Raw genomic sequence first — 19,735 nt, 5'->3', positions numbered from 1 at the left:
CAAAAAAATCTCCTGTCAGCAGCATCTTTGGAGCGGTGAGAGGAGCGGCATGTATACCGCTCCTTCCCATTGAAAACAATGGGAAACCGCGGCAATACCGCCCGCAATGCGCCTCTATAGAGGCGCATTGCGGGCGGTATTAACTCTTTATCGGCCGCTAGCGGGGGTTAATACCGCACCGCTAGCGGCTGATACCCGCGGCAATTCCGGCGGTATAGCGCCGCTATTTTTAGCTGCGTTATACCGCCACCGCAGCTCCCGCCCCAGTCTGAAAGGGGCCTTATTGTTGCCTGTACCCCGGCGAGGGAGATTCAGCCTCTCTACTTCTCCTGTTTACTATATCCATAGAGTGACAGAAAGTCCCACATTTTGGCTTGTCACCAGAACAGGAACAGAGGGGGAGTCTTCCAATGGGGACACTAGTTCTGGTGACAGACAGACTTTGGAGGGACTTCCTCTCACTTCCTGTTTTGGGTATGGGACAGGAAGTGAAGAAAAATCTCCCCTATGGGACAGAGATGGGGGGGGGGGTAGCCTGACAGGGGTTATATAACATCCCTTCTTAATTCTATCCATAATAATAAGAAATAGGTTTTGTCTTTAGTTCTGTGTGAATACAATGCACCAGGACACAGAAGTGCGCATGGGCCTCAGTGCTTTTTGTTCACAATGGTGTGAATACTTTAATATTATGCGTATTGTGGAGACAGATTCTCATTAGGGAGACTCCTTCCCTGTCTCTACACTCTGAGGCAGAACCTAACGCCTGTTGTCAGGCTCCGCCCTCTACGTGCGTCACGACGTGACGTTCCGCCCTTCTGCCATTCTCGCCATCTTGATTACCTCGTGTTGAAGCGGAGCTGCTCGGTGAGGATTTATGTGGTGTACGGTGTTGTGTCCGGTGTAGAGGGGGATGGGTAGCAGTGTCCGGTGTAGGGAGGGAGCTCAGTGTGCGGCCCGGAGAGGCCTCGCTCTATGGTGTCTGGGAACCGCGGGGCTCTCTGGGTAATCAATGCCGGGCCTCGTCCTGTCTGCTGGATCCTCTACTCCCCGGGCTAGGCACCGGGACAAGCCGGGGAAGGAGGGAGGTTAGCGGTGTAGCACAGTCTATACATCCCTCTCCTGTGTGTGAGATCCCCGGAGATCAGCATGGAGGAGGAGGTGTCTGCACTTCATCACTATAGCACAGGAGTGCATGGCAGAGGTGGGGGCACTGCAGGGCTACATGTGTAGGGATCCACGGGAGAGAGGTTACCATAGGAAGCCCTGGTCTAGGGAGGTGGGAGAGTACGGTTCCATGGTCTGGGGGGCATAGTAATGCAGATTATGCAGGGATCCATTATCTGGGAGGATTGGAGTGTAGGGATCCATTGTCTTGGGGGATAGTAATGTAGGGATCTAGAGGGATGGAAGTGTCTGGGGGGTAGGGATCCATTGTCTTGGGGGATTGTAATGTAGGGATCTAGAGGGATGGAAGTGTAGGGATCCATTGTCTTGGGGGACAGTAATGTAGGGATCTAGAGGGATGGAAGTGTAGGGATCCATTGTATTGGGGGATAGTAATGTAGGGATCTAGAGGGATGGAAGTGTAGGGATCCATTGTCTTGGGGGATAGTAATGTAGGGATCTAGAGGGATGGAAGTGTAGGGATCCATTGTCTGTGGGGGGATAGGAGTGTAGTGATCTTGGGGGAGAGTAATGTTGGGATCTAGGGGGATGAAATTGGTCAGGGGGATGGGAGTGTAGGGATCCATTGTTGTTGGGGGGTGGAAGTGTAGTTCAAGGTCGGGGGGTCGCAAGGAAGAGATCTAGGAGGGTATGGAAGTTGTAGGGACCTAGGGGTGGGAGGTTGGGAACCATGGCTGGGGGGGGGAATGAAGGGATCTAGGAGGAGATGGAAATGTGTAGGGATCATAGGTTGGGATGCAGGGTTCCGTGATCTAAATGGGGGGGGGGGGGTGTAGGGATCTAGTTGGGGTGGAGATGTAGGGATCTGGGGGGGGGGGCAGTGTAGGGATCCATTGTTGGGGAGTGGAAGTGTAGTTCAAGGTCGGGGGGTGGCAAGGAAGAGATCTAGGAGGGTATGGAAGTTGTAAGGACCTAGGGGTGGGAGGTTAGGAACCATGGCTGGGGGGGGGAATGAAGGGATCTAGGAGGAGATGGAAATGTGTAGGGATCAGAGGTTGGGATGCAGGGTTCCATGATCTAAATGGGGGGGGGGGGGGTGGTAGTGTATGGATCTAGTTGGGGTGGAGATGTAGGGATCTATGATCTGGGGGAGGAGCAGCGTAGGGATCCACAATAACTCAACTAGGTTATGTTTTGGTGTATTGACTCAAAGTGATGACACCAGGGCAACCATCACTTTAAAAAGTGGAGGCCAGCAATGGGCGCTCCTTTTTTATATCTTCTGTAAAGTGGGACACCAGACAAATGTCTAAATACCTCTGTGATTTATTAGTGGACGCAAAGCTGCATTTATTTGCCCCTTTATATCTGCTGTCATCCACCTTTAGGCTCCATGCGTACTAGTGGCATAAAAATGCTCATAGTGACTATTGCTGCACATGACATACACACAAATGCATCCACAGCACCTGAGGCTCCATTCACACCTAGGCGTTTTTACGCCCGACTCTATTGCAGCCTGAAATACGCTGGAGGGGTGATTTAACATTGTTGGCTATGGAGATGGTTCACATCTCCACGCCGAACGCCTGAAGCTCAAAACAAGTCCCTGACCCTTTTTTTCAGTCAGCTTTGGCGTTCGGCTATAGCCGACAATGTGTAAATCACCCCTCCAGCGAAAACCGCGGTAAAAAATGCTGCGTTTTGTCACGGCAAATCACGGGACAAAACGCTGCAATTTGTCGCGGCAAATCGCGGTACAATACGCAGCGTTCAGGTGTGAATGCAGCCTAAAAGGGGGAAGTGCTGCTTGTCTTGTGGTTTTAACATACACTAAGTCCCCATTCACATCTAGGCGTTTTGTCGCCTGTAGTGCGACGCCGCTGCCGCCAGAGGGATGAAAAGACATTGCCCTCTATGGAGATGGTTCACATCTCCACGCCGAACGCCTGCCGCCTGAAAAATGGTCCCGGACCTTTTTTTCAGGCGGCTTTCGGCGTTCGGGAACCATCTCCATAGAGGGGCACATCTAGGCGGACAATCGCGGCGTTTTGTCGCCGCAATTCGCGGGACAAAACTAATTTGTCTGCCTAGATGTGAATGGAGCCTAACAATGCAAAATGTAACCGTGTCCGTTTTACATCCGTTTTTCTTCTGTTCTACTTTTTTTTTAAACAGAAGAAAAATAGAGAGTTGATTTGTTCCAAAAATGGGTGTAAATAGATGATTTCACTCGCTTTTCTATAGAGATGCAGTGATATTATTATACAGGATTTATATAGCGCCAACAGTTTACGCAGCACTTTTCAATATAAAAGGGAGACAATACAGTTACAATACAATAAAATACAAGAGGATTAAGAGGGCCCTGCTCAGAAGAGCTTACAATCTAATAGGGTGTGGCAGGTGGTACAAAAGGTTGCAACTGTGGGGAATGAGCTGATGGTAGTGGTAAAAGATTAGTTGGAGACGTGAAGAGGTGAGTTTTCAGGGATCGCCTGAAGGTAGCAAGAGTAGGGGATAGCTGGACAGGTTGTGGTAGTGAGTTCCAGAGGATGGGAGAGGCTCTGGAGAAATCCTGGAGACACCTGTGTGAAAGGGGCCTCATGGTTTGCTTTTATACGCTTTAGTACACACAGCACAGATTGATACATATTTTCATAAAGCTACATTTAAAATGGTCACAAATAGATACTTTTTCTTGTGCGAAGCTTTGTGAAAAGTAAAAAGAAAAGCACAATTTATTATGAGTTGAGGATTTATGTTTTCCAGCAGCCCTTTTCTAATTGTACTGACCATTTGATGACCCTCTCAGATGGAAAATGCTGATGAGGTTCTTCTATTTTTATCCGCACTCCATGAAATACTACAATGGACGGAGTACTATAAAGAAGAGGGAACACCGAATTGGTTTGCTTCCAGCATTCTAGTGTTGTGAAAAGGGTATATAAAGGTCGTCTGCATGTAATCCTCGGCCCATCCAGATTAACCGCCTTCCGCAGTTGTATCATTTTTATATCTACTTCCTTGAAAAATTTCAGTTTTGTATAAATAAAGCTTTAGGGCCAGTTCACGCCATAGAAACGCAGTCCGGATGTGTTCCAGATGCTTTTCTGCATGCGTGTTTTTGATGCGTTCCAGTGCCTTTTTGGGGCAGTCCAGTGCATTTTTTTTTTCCTTTAAAGAGTAGGTCTGGAAAATAAATAAATAAAAGCCAGCAGCTACACATACTGCAGCTGCTGGCTTTTAACCACTTCCACACAGGGCATTTTCACCCCCTTCCCCCCAGACCAATTTTTAGTTTTCAGCGCTGTCGCACTTTGAATGACAATTCCGCGGTCATGTGATGTGGCTCCCAAACAAAATTGATGCCCTTTTTCCCCACAAATAGAGCTTTCTTTTAGTGGTATTTGATCACCTCTGCAGTTTTTTTTTTACGCTATAAACAAAAGAAGAGCGACAATTTTGAAAAAAAACACTTTTACTTTTTGATTTAATAAATATCATAATTTAAAAAAAAAAAACATAGTTTTTCCTCAGTTTAGGCCGATACGTGTTCTTCTACATATTTTTGGTAAAAAAAATAAAATCGCAATAAGTGTATTTGATTGGTTTGTGCAAAAGTTCTAGCGTCTACAAAATAGGGAATAGAATTGTGGCTTTTTTTTATTTTTTACTAGTAATGGCGGCGATCTGCCATTTTTATTTTTTTTATTTTTATTTTTTTTTATTTTTTTTTATTATTGTGACCTTGACATTGCGGCTGACATATCGGACACTTTTGACACATTTTTGGGACCATTCACACAGCGATTAGTGCTATAAAACTGCACTGATTACTGTGTAAATGTGACTGGCAGGGAGGGGGTAACTAGGGCGCGCTGAAGGGGTTAAAAATGTTTCCTAAAGTGTGTCCTAACTGTAGGGGGAGGGGGACTCACAAGGGGAGGAGACCGATGTGTGTTCCTCTGTACTGGGAACACACATCTGTCTCCTCACCGCTGACAGCACATGGATCTGTGTGTTTACACACACAGATCCATGGTTCCGCCGGACATCGCGGGCGCCGGGCACGCACACCGGGTCCCGAACAATGCCGGGAATGCAAGGACGTCATATGACGTCCAGTCTGAAAGAGGAAAGGTTCCCGCCGATGTCATTTTACAATGAGTCGGTAGGGAAGTGGTTAATAAATGGACACTTACCTGTCCTGGAGTCTAGCAATGTCGGCAGTAGGGTTCCCGGCGTGAAGCCAAAAGGCTACACTGCCGCCGCCATTGCGGGTAACGTTCCGTTCGGCTTCACGCCAGGAACCCTACTGCACATGTGCGAGGCCCCGTTCCTCTCTCCTATTAGCCAGGGGGGAGCAGCAGGGAGCCCCCGCGGTGACGTCACGGCTGGACTCCCAGAAGTGCGAAAGGATACCTAACAGTGCAAAAGGATACCTGTTTTTTGGTGAATTTTTCACGTGTTCTCAGAGCCCAGTACAGTGGTGGCAATTTTGAGTTGTGACAGTGGCTGTGGGAGGAGAGGATCCCCCATCCAGTGTCCCAGAAGGGGGATTGCTGGAGCATGTTACACCCATATTTAGGGTGTAATGTGAAATATGCTCCAAATAGTGCACTTGGCTTTTAAATTTGTGCATGCTTCTTTACTAGTAGAATTTCCATCAAAAATTTTCATTTGAAGAAAGTTAATTTGATTTTGCAATAGTGGGTTCAAATCGGGTGTTTGTTTTAGGCCACAGGGATGCAAATTATGAAGGAGCAGGATGAACATTTTTCTTGAATGAGTGAAATTCTAACAGTTTGTGCTTTTTGTTCTGGAAAGTCCATTCGTTCCAAAATAGAATATTAAAAACAACGTTTTTTTTCTTAACCACTTCAATACAGAGCACTTTCGCCCCCTTCCTGCCCAGGCCAATTTTCCTCTTTAAGTGCTTTCACACTTTGACAATGGCACGGTCACGCAACACTGTACCCAAATGACATTTTTTTTATTTCTTGCCCACAAATGGTGGTATTTGATCACCACTGTTTTTTTTTTTTTTTTTTGCTAATCAAATAAAACATTTTTTTTGGGGGATTTTTTTTTTCTTAAATTCTTATAAAGTTTTGGAAAGTTGGTTTTCTCCTTCACTAATGGGCAGGCACTGGTTGGCATCCCTGATGGGCAGGCACTGGTTGGCATCCAAGGTGGACACTTCAGGGCATCGCTGATGGGGCTGCACTGATCAATGCGCTGATTATCAGTGCAAAATCTAAGCCTCTCCCCCCAGGGCCAGGAGAGACGCTTATCGGCTCTCTACTCACACCCTGTCGGCACAAATAGAGGAAAGCCGATAAGTGGCTCTTCCTGGTTATGCTATGATTGGACACAGGTGATCACATAGTAACGAGCCTACATCATAGCCTCTTTAGAGCCAGTTCACACTGGGGCGGCACGACTTTGGGGGCGACTCGGCAAGGCGTCCTGAAGACGACTTCAGAGGCGACTTGCAAAATGACTTCTGTATAGAAGTCAATGCAAGTCGCCCCCAAAGTCGTACAAGAACCTTTTTCTAAGTCGGAGCGACTTGCGTCGCTCCTATTAGAATGGTTCTATTGACTAGAACGGGACGCGACTTGTCAGGCGGCCGAGTCGCCTGACGAATCGCCCCAGTGTGAATCGGCACTAACAGAGAGCGAAAGGTGTGGCGTGTCAGAACGACACACCGCACTGCTGTTTGCTGCGAGCGGCTTATCCTGCTGGATGTCATATGACGTCCAGTCAGGATAATGGAACCTCCGCCCAGCCTTCATTCTGCTATAGGCCGGGCGGGATGTGGTTAAAGTACTTTCAAACAACATTCATCATGTCGGTGAATGTACTGATGAGAATTATCGTGCGCAAAAATCTACTACTGTGTGGTCAACCTAAAGCAGAACTAATGTTTAAAAAAAAAATAATTGCAAACCGGCCAGGGTCTTTATTGCAGGAGAGACATGCAATGCCTTTTCTACAATAAAGTCACATCATCCCACACTGGCCAATTAACAGTGGAAGACCGACTCCAGGCAGAAGCTGGGGAGAAGACGCAGGAGTCGGACCATTGGAACTAAAGGTGTGTATTTTAACCTTTAGCCCAGGTTCACACTGGGTACGATTTGAGATGCGATTTCACATGTCAAATCGCATCTCAAATCAGTGGCAATTGTCGGCAATGGCACTGTCCTAATCGGTGCGGCGCTGCACCGATTTCAAAAAGTAGTTCCTGTACTACTTTTTGCGATTTCGGGCCGCGATTTACATTGAACCCTGCACAGATGTCTCTAAAATCGCGGTAAAATCGCGATTTTGAATTCGCAGCAGTGTGAACCTAGCCTTAGGATAGTTTTCTAGGGAGAAACCACAAGGCCAGCTCTGCTATCTTCTAGGCCAGACTTTCTCAACCAGGGTTCCTCATGAGGTTGCTAGAAGCTCCTTGAGTAATTTCTACCTCTCAGATAAGTAACAGCTGTCACCAATCTTTTCAGCTGTTTGTACAACATATGTAGGAAACGTTCTTCCCCCATTCTTGATCATTGTGCCAATCTTCTGTAAGTTGTAGATAAAAGTAGTCATTGGCAAAATGCAGGCGCCTGTATTTAAAGCGGTAGTTCCCCCTCAAAAAAAATGTTACCCTTAGATTGATGCTCATTTTGTCTAGGGGAATCGGCTAGTTGTTTTAAAAACGAAGCTGTACTTACCGTTTTAGAGAGCGATGTTCTCCGCCGCTTCCGGGTATGGTCTTCGGGACTGGGCTTTCTAATTTTGATTGACAGTCTTCCGACGGTCGCATCCATCGCGTCACGTGTAGCCGAAAGAAGCCGAACATCGGCGCGGCTCTATACGGCGCCTGCGCACCGACGTTCGGCTACTTTCGGAAAATCGTGACGCGATGGATGCGACCGTCGGAAGCCTGTCAATCAAGAAGGAACGCCCAGACCCGAAGACCATACCCGGAAGCGGCGGAGAAGATCGCTCTCTACAACGGTAAGTACAGCTTCGTTTTTAAAACAACTAGCCGATTCCCCTAGACAAAATGAGCATCAATCTAAGGGTAACAATTTTTTTTTGAGGGGGAACTACCGCTTTAAAGTGATTCTAAAGGCTATTATTTTTTTCTCAAAATGTTATACTTGCCTGCATTGTGCAGTGGTTGCTTACCTCCAGTTTGGTGGCCCCTCACCAGCGCTGTCCGCTCCTTCCTATAAGTGTCCATTCAGCAAGCGGGGTCACAAGGGGGCTAAGGTGTGTGCATGCCCATGAGGCAGACTACGTAGACGTGCACAATGTCTGGAAGCCATGTTTCCGCTCCCTCCTTGTAGGAGTTTGTTTGACAGCAGCAGGAGCCTATGGCCCTCAACGTCTCCTGTGAATGCAGGAAGAAAAAGATCAGTGCTGGAGTGGCTAGAGGTTTCAGGTGGGGTGTAGAACAGGTAGTGGGGTGTTTTTTTCCCTAATACTGGGAATACATTAGGGTAGATCTTTTGAGTTTGGCACCACTTTAATGTGTGTGCAAAAAAAATAAAGTTTAGCACAACTCTGTGTTTTCGATCATCACTAGAAAAAAAAAGCGTTTTCTTCATAGCTGAGAGGGGGTATGAGTTTAGTTTTTATATCCTTGCCTTGAGTTAGGCTTAAGATTTCCCTGTATTTTCTCACATCGCTAGCAAAATTAGTTTTGTGATGTGTGACCGCTTTTGTTTGCTACTATTATCTTTTGAGTCCTGTGTGTAGTTTGAGTTAATGGCAAATAACTGTGGAATGTTTTAGCCCTGAAAATGGTTCTTGTGTCTGACAGACAAGTCAGTTGCCTTAGTTAAAGGGGTTGTAAAGGAATTTATTTTTTCCCTAAATGGCTTCCTTTACCTTAGTGCAGTCCTCCTTCACTTACCTCATCCTTCCATTTTGCTTTTAAATGTTCTTATTTCTTCTGAGAAATCCTCACTTCCTGTTCTTCTGTCTGTAACTCCACACAGTAATGCAAGGCTTTCTCCCTGGTGTAGAGTGTCGTGCTCTCCCCCTCCTTTGGACTACAGGAGAGTCAGGACACCCTCCAACACACAGCTCCTTTCTCTATCTGTAACGTAGAGAGCGTCCTGACTCTCCTGTAGTCCAAGGGAGAGGGCGAGCACGACACTCCACACCAGGGAGAAAGCCTTGCATTACTGTGTGGAGTTAGACAGAAGAATTAAAGACATTTAAAAGCAAAATGGAAGGATGAGGTAAGTGAAGGAGGACTGCACTAAGGCAAAGGAAGCTATTTAGGAAAAATAAAATGTTATCTTTACAACCCCTTTTAACTTGTCTGTTCATTATTTTAGGTATTAAATATGCACAATAGAAATTACGCCTTTGACACCGCCCACTTCCGCTTTAAAGCAAACATGCCCTCTACAGAGAGCGCTCATTGCCATTAGCGGAAAAGCTGTAGAATCTGCGGGATAATGGGAGGAGGCGGCGGGTTGATGGCAGCGGGAGGCTACATTTACTTCCACACCCCGGAAGTTTGTTGCTCCGGGCTACATACCATTGCCCATGGCAGTCCAAATGGTCTTTGCTTTTGGTGTGGCAACATTGGGTGTATTAACCTTTTCAAAATCTGCTCTATAGCTAATTGGTACAAGATCCAATTCATAAAAGATAATGAGCCCAGCAAGAGGCGTGGACTGTATAGTGTGAGGTGTAAAATGTGTACAGGCTAAAGATCCACAGATTTTTCAATGATAATAAAATAAAAATGGTTATCAAAAAAAAAAAAAGAAATGACACCTTTAAACTGGTCACTGTGGGCAACACAAAGATTGTACTTTAGGGACAGTTCACGCCGCATGCTTATTTCCTGCATCAAAAATAGGGGTTGACCGATTTTTTTTTTCAGGGCTGATACGATACTGATTTTTTTGGGGTGCTTTTCAGGCTGATAGCCGATATCGGGTGCCGATATTATTCTACACAATTTATATAGCGCCAACAGTTTACGCAGCACTTTACAATGTGGGGGGGGGGGGGGGAACACAGCACAATTACAGTTCAATACAGAAGGTACGGGAGGGCCCGGCTCGTAGAGCTTACATTCTAAAGGGAGGGGGTGGTGGTACAAAAGGTAATGGCAATATGCTGTAGATTTAAACGTTTTATTTTTACACAGTCCTTTATCACTGTTATTGCTGTCACAAGGAATGTAAACATCCCTTGTGACAGTAATAGGCAGCACAGGTACTCTTTATGGAGGGATCTGCGGTCTAAAAGACCCCGATCTCCTCTGCACTTGAAAGTATTCAAAACGTCAAGATCTGCTTTTTTTTTTTTAATACTTTTTTTTTTCTTTTAAACTGGCGCTTTTAGGATGCCAGTAATCCCAAAGTGATGTCATGCCGACCTGCTTTGTTCAGGTCTTAGGCCAGCCAGCGGACGAGCCGGCTGGTCGCTCGGGCCTCCCGGTGAGACTGATCATGCGATCCAATGGCATAGTTCACACCAGTGTAGTCAGTTTCAGTGCATTTTAGCTCCAGGGAAAAAAAAATAGAACATGCTGTTTTTTTTGTTTTGATTTTTTTTTTTTATGCACTGGACTGTACTGGAACGCATCAAAAATGCACCAGACCCCTGTACATTGACAGGAAAAGGAAGAAAAATGTATTAACTCCTCCCATGATCATCTTCTGGTCACTTGCGGTTGGAACATAGAAGGCTGTATCTGGACACTGATAGGCTCTATCAACTCTGAATGTACGCAATAATGCCTTCTCTTGCAGGCAGTCTCAGCAGTGCAATGGCCATAATCATGAATAAGCCTGACAGTGCAGACATCTTTTCGACACTACAGCATCTAATTGACCTCCTGCAGAATAACATGTTTCTGAAAAGCTCTAGAATTATAGGCCTGGTTATGGATTTTGAAGGAACGGTTCAAATTTGGTAACATGTTACTTACAGTTTTTGTGCTTCGGGAAGGACCCAACTCAGGCAACGAATAGAAAACTACAATAGGAAGTCTGTTGATAGCTAAACCTTTATTTTATTCACTTTTTGTACTCTGGGAAGCTTATTCCATCCATAGGATGCAATATTACATCCAGCCATTCAGAGCCTGTTCTACTTGGCTGTACACTTTGATTTATTTTTTATTTATTTTTTGTTTTAGGTCCACTATGAATCAGGAAAAACTAGCAAAACTTCAGGCTCAGGTCCGGATAGGTGGTAAGGTTAGTACTTTTTCTGATTATTTGCTTGACCCTTTCAATTCTTTGGTTTGTTCATTAGACTTTGAAAGCCCAACTTACACCAAAAAATATTTTGTATTGAAACTTTTTTTTTTATATTTTTATGCTGTTTGTTTTGGAGAGATCTTTTCCCACTTCCTGTCTTGGTTACACAATCTCTCTCTCTCACACACACAATATGTCGCTGGTACAGGATGCATTAAAGATCCCTTTTACATATAGGCAGAGGCATTCAAACTGGATCTTTAATTATAGGTTTACACCCCATTCACATTTGTATGACTTGTCATGTGACTTTGGACATTAAAGTCACATGACAAATTGTAACCCATGTTTTCCAACGATAACCATTTATATATGTGTGACTTCAAAGTAGTTCATGCACTACTTCAGTTCGATTTTCATGCAGCTTGAGGGCCATAGACTTCAATGTTAATCCTCAGAAGTTGCATGAAAGTTGTATGTTTTACATGCAACAGTGGGTCTGACTTTGCAGAGGGACAAGAAGTCACATCTAAGCCGCATCCTTGCTAAAGTGCATCACAGTTGCACGCCAAAGTCGCGCAAGTGTGAATAGAGCCGATAGGACAAAGCATTCACTGATATTGTGAGAAGAGGGTGATAGACACACAAGATCCTCAAAATATGACCCGTTTTCTATTAAAATAGGAACTTATTATAGAAAATTGAAGCCTATCAGCACTGTATGGAGCATCAGTATACTGCGCTGTTGCAGCAGCAGGATGGGAACTTCCTGTTCACGTAACAAAATCGAGTTGAGCGCTGCTCAGCCATTCATGTGACGCTTTGTACTTTCTAAATACATACTGTCTCTGTAGTGGCCAGATGTTATGATCTCTGCCTTAGCCAATTAGAGCTTTTTATTCCTTTTAGAAATTGCAAAGCTTCCTGTGAATGGCTGAGCAGCGCTCAGCCTGACTTAATTTTGTTACAGGAGAGGGACGAGAAGTATACCGTGTGTAGGAAAAACTTCATACAGTGTGGACAGCCGCTGCGTTTGTTTGGACTATCTGGTTCTGTGACTCTTTCTTCTGGACCCTATGTCGCTACAGTATACAATAGTGAGCTAGGGATCAGGAAGGAACCGCATTGTGCTGCGGGGAACGCAGAGATCAAATACTCCCAAGTGTTGAATGTGAAAGTTCTTGAGTATCTCTTGAACAGAGCAAAGATCCAATGAACAAGTAGTACAAAGTTTCCCCTTTTACAGCTTTTTAACCAGTCTTTAACCCATACTTTTTGCCGGTCTTTTTAACACTTTATTAAAACTTGATATGCCCTATAATTATGCTTCTGTACTGAGTTTTTGCATTTGTCAAACAATCCCTGCTGTTTTTGCTTATCTTAGGGCACAGCCCGCAGAAAGAAGAAGGTTGTACACAGAACAGCAACAGCAGATGACAAGAAACTTCAGAGTTCTCTCAAGAAACTGGCCGTAAATAATATTGCTGGAATTGAAGAGGTAATGCTGTTTGGGATCAAGTGGAAGTCTGCTTCTGTTCTGCCCAATAAGCAAATATTTCACACTATTTCTATCCTCTGGTGTGGTGGCTACAGTTTTAAATGGCAAATAATATTTTTTATTCAAGTGACCTGACACAGACATCTTAACCAATTAAGCCCCAAGCCTCTTTCTGAGATTTGGTGTTTACAAGTTAAAAACCATTTATTTTTATTTTTTTGCTAGAAAATTACTTAGAACCACCAAACATATGTATTTTTTTTCTAACACCCTATAGAATATAATAAAATGGCGGTCGTTGCAATACTTTTTGTCACACCATATTTGCGCAGCGGTCTTAAAAGCGCACTTCTTTGGGGGGGAAGAAAAATCACCTTTTTTAATAAAAAAAAAACAGTAAAGTTGGCCCAATATTTTTATATATATATATATATATATATATATATATATATATATATATAATATATATATATATATATATATATATATATTGAAAGATAATGCTACGCTGAGTAAATTTATACTCAATATGTTACGCTCGTGGAATGGCAACAGACTTTTACCCTTAAAAATCTCCATAGGCAGCGTTTAATAAATTCTACAGGTTGCATGTTTTGAGTTAGAAGAGGTCTAGGGCTAGAATAATTGATCTCGCTCTAACGATCGCGGCAATACCTCACGTATAGTTTGACACTGTTTTAAAAAAATATTACATTTGGGTCACTTTTATTCCTATTACAAGGAATGCAAACTTCCCTAGAAAAAAGCATGACGGGTCCTCTTAATTATGAGATCTGGGGTCAAAAAGACTTCAGATCTCATATTTGGACTAAAATGCAATAAAGAAAAATGTCCCTTTTAAGAGCCATGGGCGGAAGTGACGTCGCTTCTGCCCTTTAGTGATATGGAGACGGGTGGGGGCCATCTTTCCTTCACTTGTCTCCATACACAGCAAGGGCGAAGACCCGATCGCCTCTGCCGCTACCGACGGCTCCGGTAAGCGTTGGAGAGCGACGGGAGGGGGTTCCTCTCACGCCACCGATAAAAGTGATTTTGCGGTGTATACGCCACAGAGACCACTTTTATCTTTTGACGGACCGCCCGCTGAAGAAGAGGATACCGGGGTTATGGTAGCTAGCTGCTGCCATAACAAAGGTATTCCTCTTCAAATAGCCAATGTATTTCAGTGGCGGGTAAGTGGTTAAAAAGACAAAATATTTATAAAATTGTGCATGAACTGAGTTGGATTAAAGGGAAACTATAGGTGTATAACTGTTTTTTTTTTTTTTGCAGGTAAACATGATTAAAGATGATGGCACGGTTATCCACTTTAACAATCCCAAGGTCCAAGCATCCCTCTCCGCCAACACATTTGCCATTACCGGCCATGCGGAATCCAAGCAGATCACAGAAATGCTCCCAGGGATCCTAAGTCAGCTGGGTGCTGACAGCCTCACAAGTCTCCGCAAGCTAGCTGAACAGTTCCCTCGGCAGGGTAAGGGACCTTCTTTGTCATCAATTCAGTCATTTCTTTACTGGGCTGTACTGGCATGTCTTTTATAGTGTATCCAAAAAGGGTTTAATTTTTTATGTTTTAGATAGAGTACGGAAAAGTTGTTATAACCCATGTCAAGTATTTTTTTCTGCCCGTCTCAATCGGGAGATAAGGATAGTAAATCTCTCCAAAGTTGGACATCTTTCCTAACTGTAGTCACCAGAGCAAGTGTCCGATTGGATAATGTCCCCACAAATCCTGTTGAGGTTGCAACATATTAACCACTTGCTGAACGCCCTATAGCAAGTTTACTGCTACAGGGACAGCAGCTGTGTGCCGAATCGCGTATACATGCGATTCCGGACTTCCACCTGCAGGGGGTGCTCTGCTTCGATAATTCACAGCAGAAGCCGATCTGTGGGTGTCGGGCACTCAATGTCTTCCAGCACCCGCCAATCGTCTGTAAAGTACACAGAACGAGGATCTGCCTATGTAAACAATCCCTGCTCTGACAGGGGATAAGGAATACATTCTGTGTTCCTGCAAAAGCACACATAATAAACACAAATGCTAGCTAGGCACACATTTAACCCCTTGATGAATATTATTTCAGGTACTTATATAGCGCTGTCAATTTACGCAGTGCTTTACATATACATTGTACATTCACATCAGTCCCTACCCTCGAGGGGGTTACAATCTAAGGTCCTTAACTCACATTCATAAACTGGGGCCAATTTTAGACAAGCCAATTAACCTACCAGCATATCTTTGGAGTGTGGGAGGAAACTCACAAAGGCACAGGGAGAACATGCAAACTCCAGCAGGTAGTGCCGTGGTTGGGATTCGAACCAGGGAACCTTTTTACTGCTAGGCAAAATGGTGCCCCCTAGATGTTTAACTCCTTCACAGCCAGTGTCATTCATTTAGTGACCAGTGTCATTGGTTCCCACAACGTATCATAATGTCCACAGTAATATAACAGTCTCACTATAAGTCTCTGATTACTAGTATTAAAAATAAATACATTTCCATAAATATATCCCGTAGATTGTAGATGCTATGTTTGTGTAAAGCAATCAATATACGCTTATTGGGATTTTTTTTTTAACAAAAACATAGCAAGTATACATATTGGCCTAAATTTATGAAGAAATTTGATTTGAAAAAAAAAAAATGACATTTTATTTTGGTACAGCATTGCATGACCGTGCCTTTGTCAGTTAAAATAATAAAGTGCTGTGTTGCAAAAAAATGCCCTGGTCATGAAGGGGGAGGTAAATCTTCCCCAGGTCAAGTAGTTACATTTGAACAGTGGTTACCAGGCCAGATAAAGCATTTGAATCCTGACACAGACATCAATAAAACACTGACTGGCGATCCACCTTTTCTGGCTCGATCGAACCAAAAAGGTAGATTTGGATACCCTTTGAAAAAAAAAAAAAAAATGATCACGTGATGTAAACAAAAGCCGGTAATCTTCTTCTTTTTTTTTTTTTTCTCACGTTTACAGCGTGAGAAGAAAAAAAAGCCGATCACCGGCTCATGTGTAAGGGACATCAGTCCCGAGGAGGAAGGAGGCAGTTCTGGATTTATATAGCGCCAACGGTACACAGCGCTTTACAATGTGAGGGCAGACAGTACAGTTAGTACAGGAGGAATCTAAAAGCTAATAGGGAGGAAAGTATACTGTATCTTCTGTACCAAAACAGTATAAATATAAGCTGAGTGATCATGTTCTGGTATAAGTGGAGTCATGATTAGTTCTCTTTAAAGCTTGGCATGCTCAATATTTTTTTAGTAAAATGCTGCAGACAGAATCAGCCACCAGCTTATGTGTAGTCTCTCATTGCGTTGGGTTTTCATATCGTTTTATACTGCAGCGCTTTTGCTGTAGCCATAAGGGCTGCCTAAGGGGTAATTTGGTGACTTGGTGGTTTAAAAATAGCCAACAGCTGCAATGTACACCCATGCTTGCCACTAAAACTATATGCTTCTATAAATGTGTTCTAAGTTGGGGACAGCTGTCTACAACCTGCATGCTTCAAATTGGTCATTGCGTTTCTTGTCAGTTGATATTTTCTAACTTATCCAGTTTTATTTTAACTGTTAGTCACTAGGTGGCATTATAACAATTTTCCTCTGTTTGTTTTAGTATTGGATAGTAAGGCACCTAAACAAGAGGACATAGAAGAGGAAGATGACGATGTCCCTGGTAAGTCATTTGTAAAGTCGCTAAACTCCAATCTTCCATCATTGTGTTGCTCCTCCCCCTCTCTTCCTGTCTGTCTCCAATGTTTCCATTAACATTCCAGTGTGGAATTCCAAGGACAGCTAGCAGGTGTGGCTTACCAGTGGCTGAATTTGTCCTAGACTGTTCTTGTGTACATCAAGGGCTGCTGAAATAGTAAAGCTTTTATGTATATGTTGTAATTCATGCTTTAGAGGCAGAAATTCTGGGGGCTTGCAAAGTTTTTTGCATTACTATTGGGGATTCCTGCCTTTCACAGCACTATGTAGAAATACAGTGGGATCCTCTTATTTATTTGGATTAACCACTTAAGCCCCGGACCAAAATGCTGCCTAAAGACCCAAGGGGTTTTTACAGTTTGGGACTGCGTCGCTTTAACAGACAATTGCGTGGTCGTGCGACGTGGCTCCCAAACAAAATTGACGTCTTTTTTTTCCCTGCAAATAGAGCTTTCTTTTGGTGGTATTTGATCACCTCTGCGGTTTTTATTTTTTGCGCTATAAACAAAAATAGAGCGACAATTTTGAAAAAAATGCAATATTTTTTACTTTTTGCTATAATAAATATCCCCCAAAAACATATAACATTTTTTTTTCCCTCAGTTTAGGCCGATACATATTCTTCTACCTATTTTTGGTAAAAAAAAATCGCAATAATCGTTTATCGGTTGGTTTGCGCAACATTTATAGTGTTTACAAAATAGGGGATAGTTTTTTTTTTTTTTTTTTTGCATTTTTTTTTTTTACTACTAATGGCGGCGATCAGCGATTTTTTTCGTGACTGCGACATTATGGCGGACACTTCGGACAATTTTGACACATTTTTGGGACAATTGTCATTTTCACAGCAAAAAATGCATTTAAATTGCATTCTTTATTGTGAAAATGACAGTTGCAGTTTGGGAGTTAAACACAGGGGGCGCTGTAACATTTAGGGATCACTGTGTATGTGTTTACTAGTGTAGGGGGGTGTGGCTGTAGGAATGACGTCATCGATCGTGTCTTCCATATAAAGGGGGTGACGCGATCGATGCGCCGGCACGGGGAAGCCGTGTTTACACACGGCTCTCCCCGTTCTTCAGCTCCGGGGAGCGATCGCGACGGAGCGGCTATAAACGAATAGCCGCGCCGTCGTCCCGGATCGCTCCTGAAGCCACGGGGACACACGGCTCTCCCCGTTCTTCAGCTCCGGGGAGCGATCGCGACGGAGCGGCTATAAACGAATAGCCGCGCCGTCGTCCCGGATCGCTCCTGAAGCCACGGGGACCGCCGCATGTACCGGGGGGGGGGGGGGGTCCCGATCGGACCCCCGACCCACGTCAAGCAGAGGACGTATATATACGTTGATGTGCCTGCCTGTGCCATTCTGCTGACGTATATGTACATGAGGCAGTCCTTAAGTGGTTAATGAATGGTAATGAGGGGAATTTTTTTTTTTTTTAGACCCCTTTCACACTGGAGGCGTTTTCAGGCGCTTTAGAGCTAAAAATAGCACATGTAAAGCGCCTGAAAAAAAGCCTCAGCTGCAATCCCAGTGTGAAAGTCCGAGTGCTTTCACACTTGGACCATGCACTTGCAGGGTGTAAAAAAAAAAAAAGTCCTGTCAGCAGCTTCTTTGCATCCCTTTTCGGAGCAGTGATTACATCGCTCCTAAAGTGCCCCAGCCCATCTAAATCAATGGGCAGCGCCACGGAAACCTTTTTAGCCGCTAGCGGGGGTTAAAAGCGCTCCGCTAACGACCGAAATGTGCCGCAGAAGCGACGGTAAAGCGCCGCTAAAAATGGCGTTGCCCTGGCACTTTCAGTGTGAAAGCACTCTGTGTAGTTTTGTATTCAATAAATATTTTTTAGATTGCTCCTAGTTCAGCTACCTAAATAATGCCCCTAATATCATTCCTTGGTTCTCTCTATAGCATAAACCAGACTCTGAGCTGTACAGGGTGTGTGTGTAATATATATATATATATATATATATAATATTTTTTTTTTACTTTTTAATTAATATCATGAATATGAATTGGTCTGCCATTATCGGCATCTTTTTGAAGCAGTATTAAAAATCCTGCTTGCTGCATTTTTGAACCATATTTGGCAAACCGCACCAAAAACACACCTCCCCATTGAAAACGTAACAAAAATGCACTGTCCCCCCCCCCCTCTTTCGCCACATAGGTAAAACCCCTATATTCAGCTGATGATTTTTGGCAGCTGAAATTTCGGTGCTTCACTCGTTTTCAGGCATTGGAGTTGCCAAAGGGGTTTTTTTTTTTTTTTTTTTGGAGGTCAACACAATTCACATATACAGCATGTATTTTGACTGCTCTTTAGCTGGAGTTTTTATTTTATTTAATTCAAAAAGCTGCATATTGCCGGTTACACCAAGTTCATTTGTAGTATTTTATTTCATAGGATCGGGTTTAATTGTTTACACTTTTCAGGTGTATGGTGGCTGTTCTAATTTCTTTTTCTAATTTTCTATTTCCAGAACTTGTAGAGAATTTTGATGAAGCATCGAAGAACGAAGCAAATTGAGAAATGTAAATCCTTGGAAGTTGACATGGACTTGATTTTAACAAAAAGCGAAACAAAATCAGCTGTGTGGTTCCAAAGTTTTACCATGGAACATCATGTGTTAATAGTTCCATAATATAAATATTTTGTATTTTAACAGTGCTACTGCAGCATTTTTCTTGCTGTTTATTTTGCGTTTTGCACTTCCCTCCCAGGACTTTTGGACAAAGGTGGGGAAAAAAAAAAAAAAAGTAATCGCAACGTTTTGTGTCTGCTCCACATAGCTGCTTGGTGAGCCTTAAAAGCTCTAGTAACACTTATATTGTTTCCCTATTCCTGTAGACCTAAAGGAAAACTTCTTAAAATTGTTTTTCCCTAAATCAATCTGTTTCCTTTTTTCAACATTTTAAATGCCAAGTTCACCGAGCACTAGTTGTATTTCTTGGGAGGATGTCCATAGGTTAAGTTACCCACAAACCTCTTGTGTGTTTGAGTACTTAGGTTTCCACAAGATCACTGCATTTGTATACACAGCTCCATACACTGTGACCCATTTTAAGTATTTTCCAAGGTGTGACCGTTTGATTGTAATACTGGTCCTGGTGGGTGAGAGGGGAAA

At 43.6% G+C, this 19,735-nt stretch overlaps 1 protein-coding gene across 1 annotated transcript; it reads left to right on the top strand.

Moving 5' to 3' along the window:
• The first annotated feature begins 763 nt into the window (after positions 1-763).
• BTF3L4 (basic transcription factor 3 like 4) lies at positions 764-19,496 on the top strand. The gene is made up of 6 exons (XM_040360481.1): positions 764-867; positions 11,300-11,360; positions 12,748-12,861; positions 14,155-14,356; positions 16,512-16,571; positions 19,091-19,496. Exons 2-6 carry the CDS (start codon positions 11,307-11,309, stop codon positions 19,135-19,137), a joined length of 477 nt encoding a protein of 158 aa, XP_040216415.1. The 5' UTR covers positions 764-867; positions 11,300-11,306; the 3' UTR covers positions 19,138-19,496.
• The last annotated feature ends 239 nt before the right edge of the window (positions 19,497-19,735 follow it).

This window comes from Rana temporaria, chromosome 7 (genome assembly GCF_905171775.1).
Source record: "Rana temporaria chromosome 7, aRanTem1.1, whole genome shotgun sequence".
NCBI lineage: Eukaryota > Metazoa > Chordata > Amphibia > Anura > Ranidae > Rana > Rana temporaria.
Note: the sequence above shows the minus strand (reverse complement) of the source record. Positions and strands in the feature narration are given on the sequence as shown.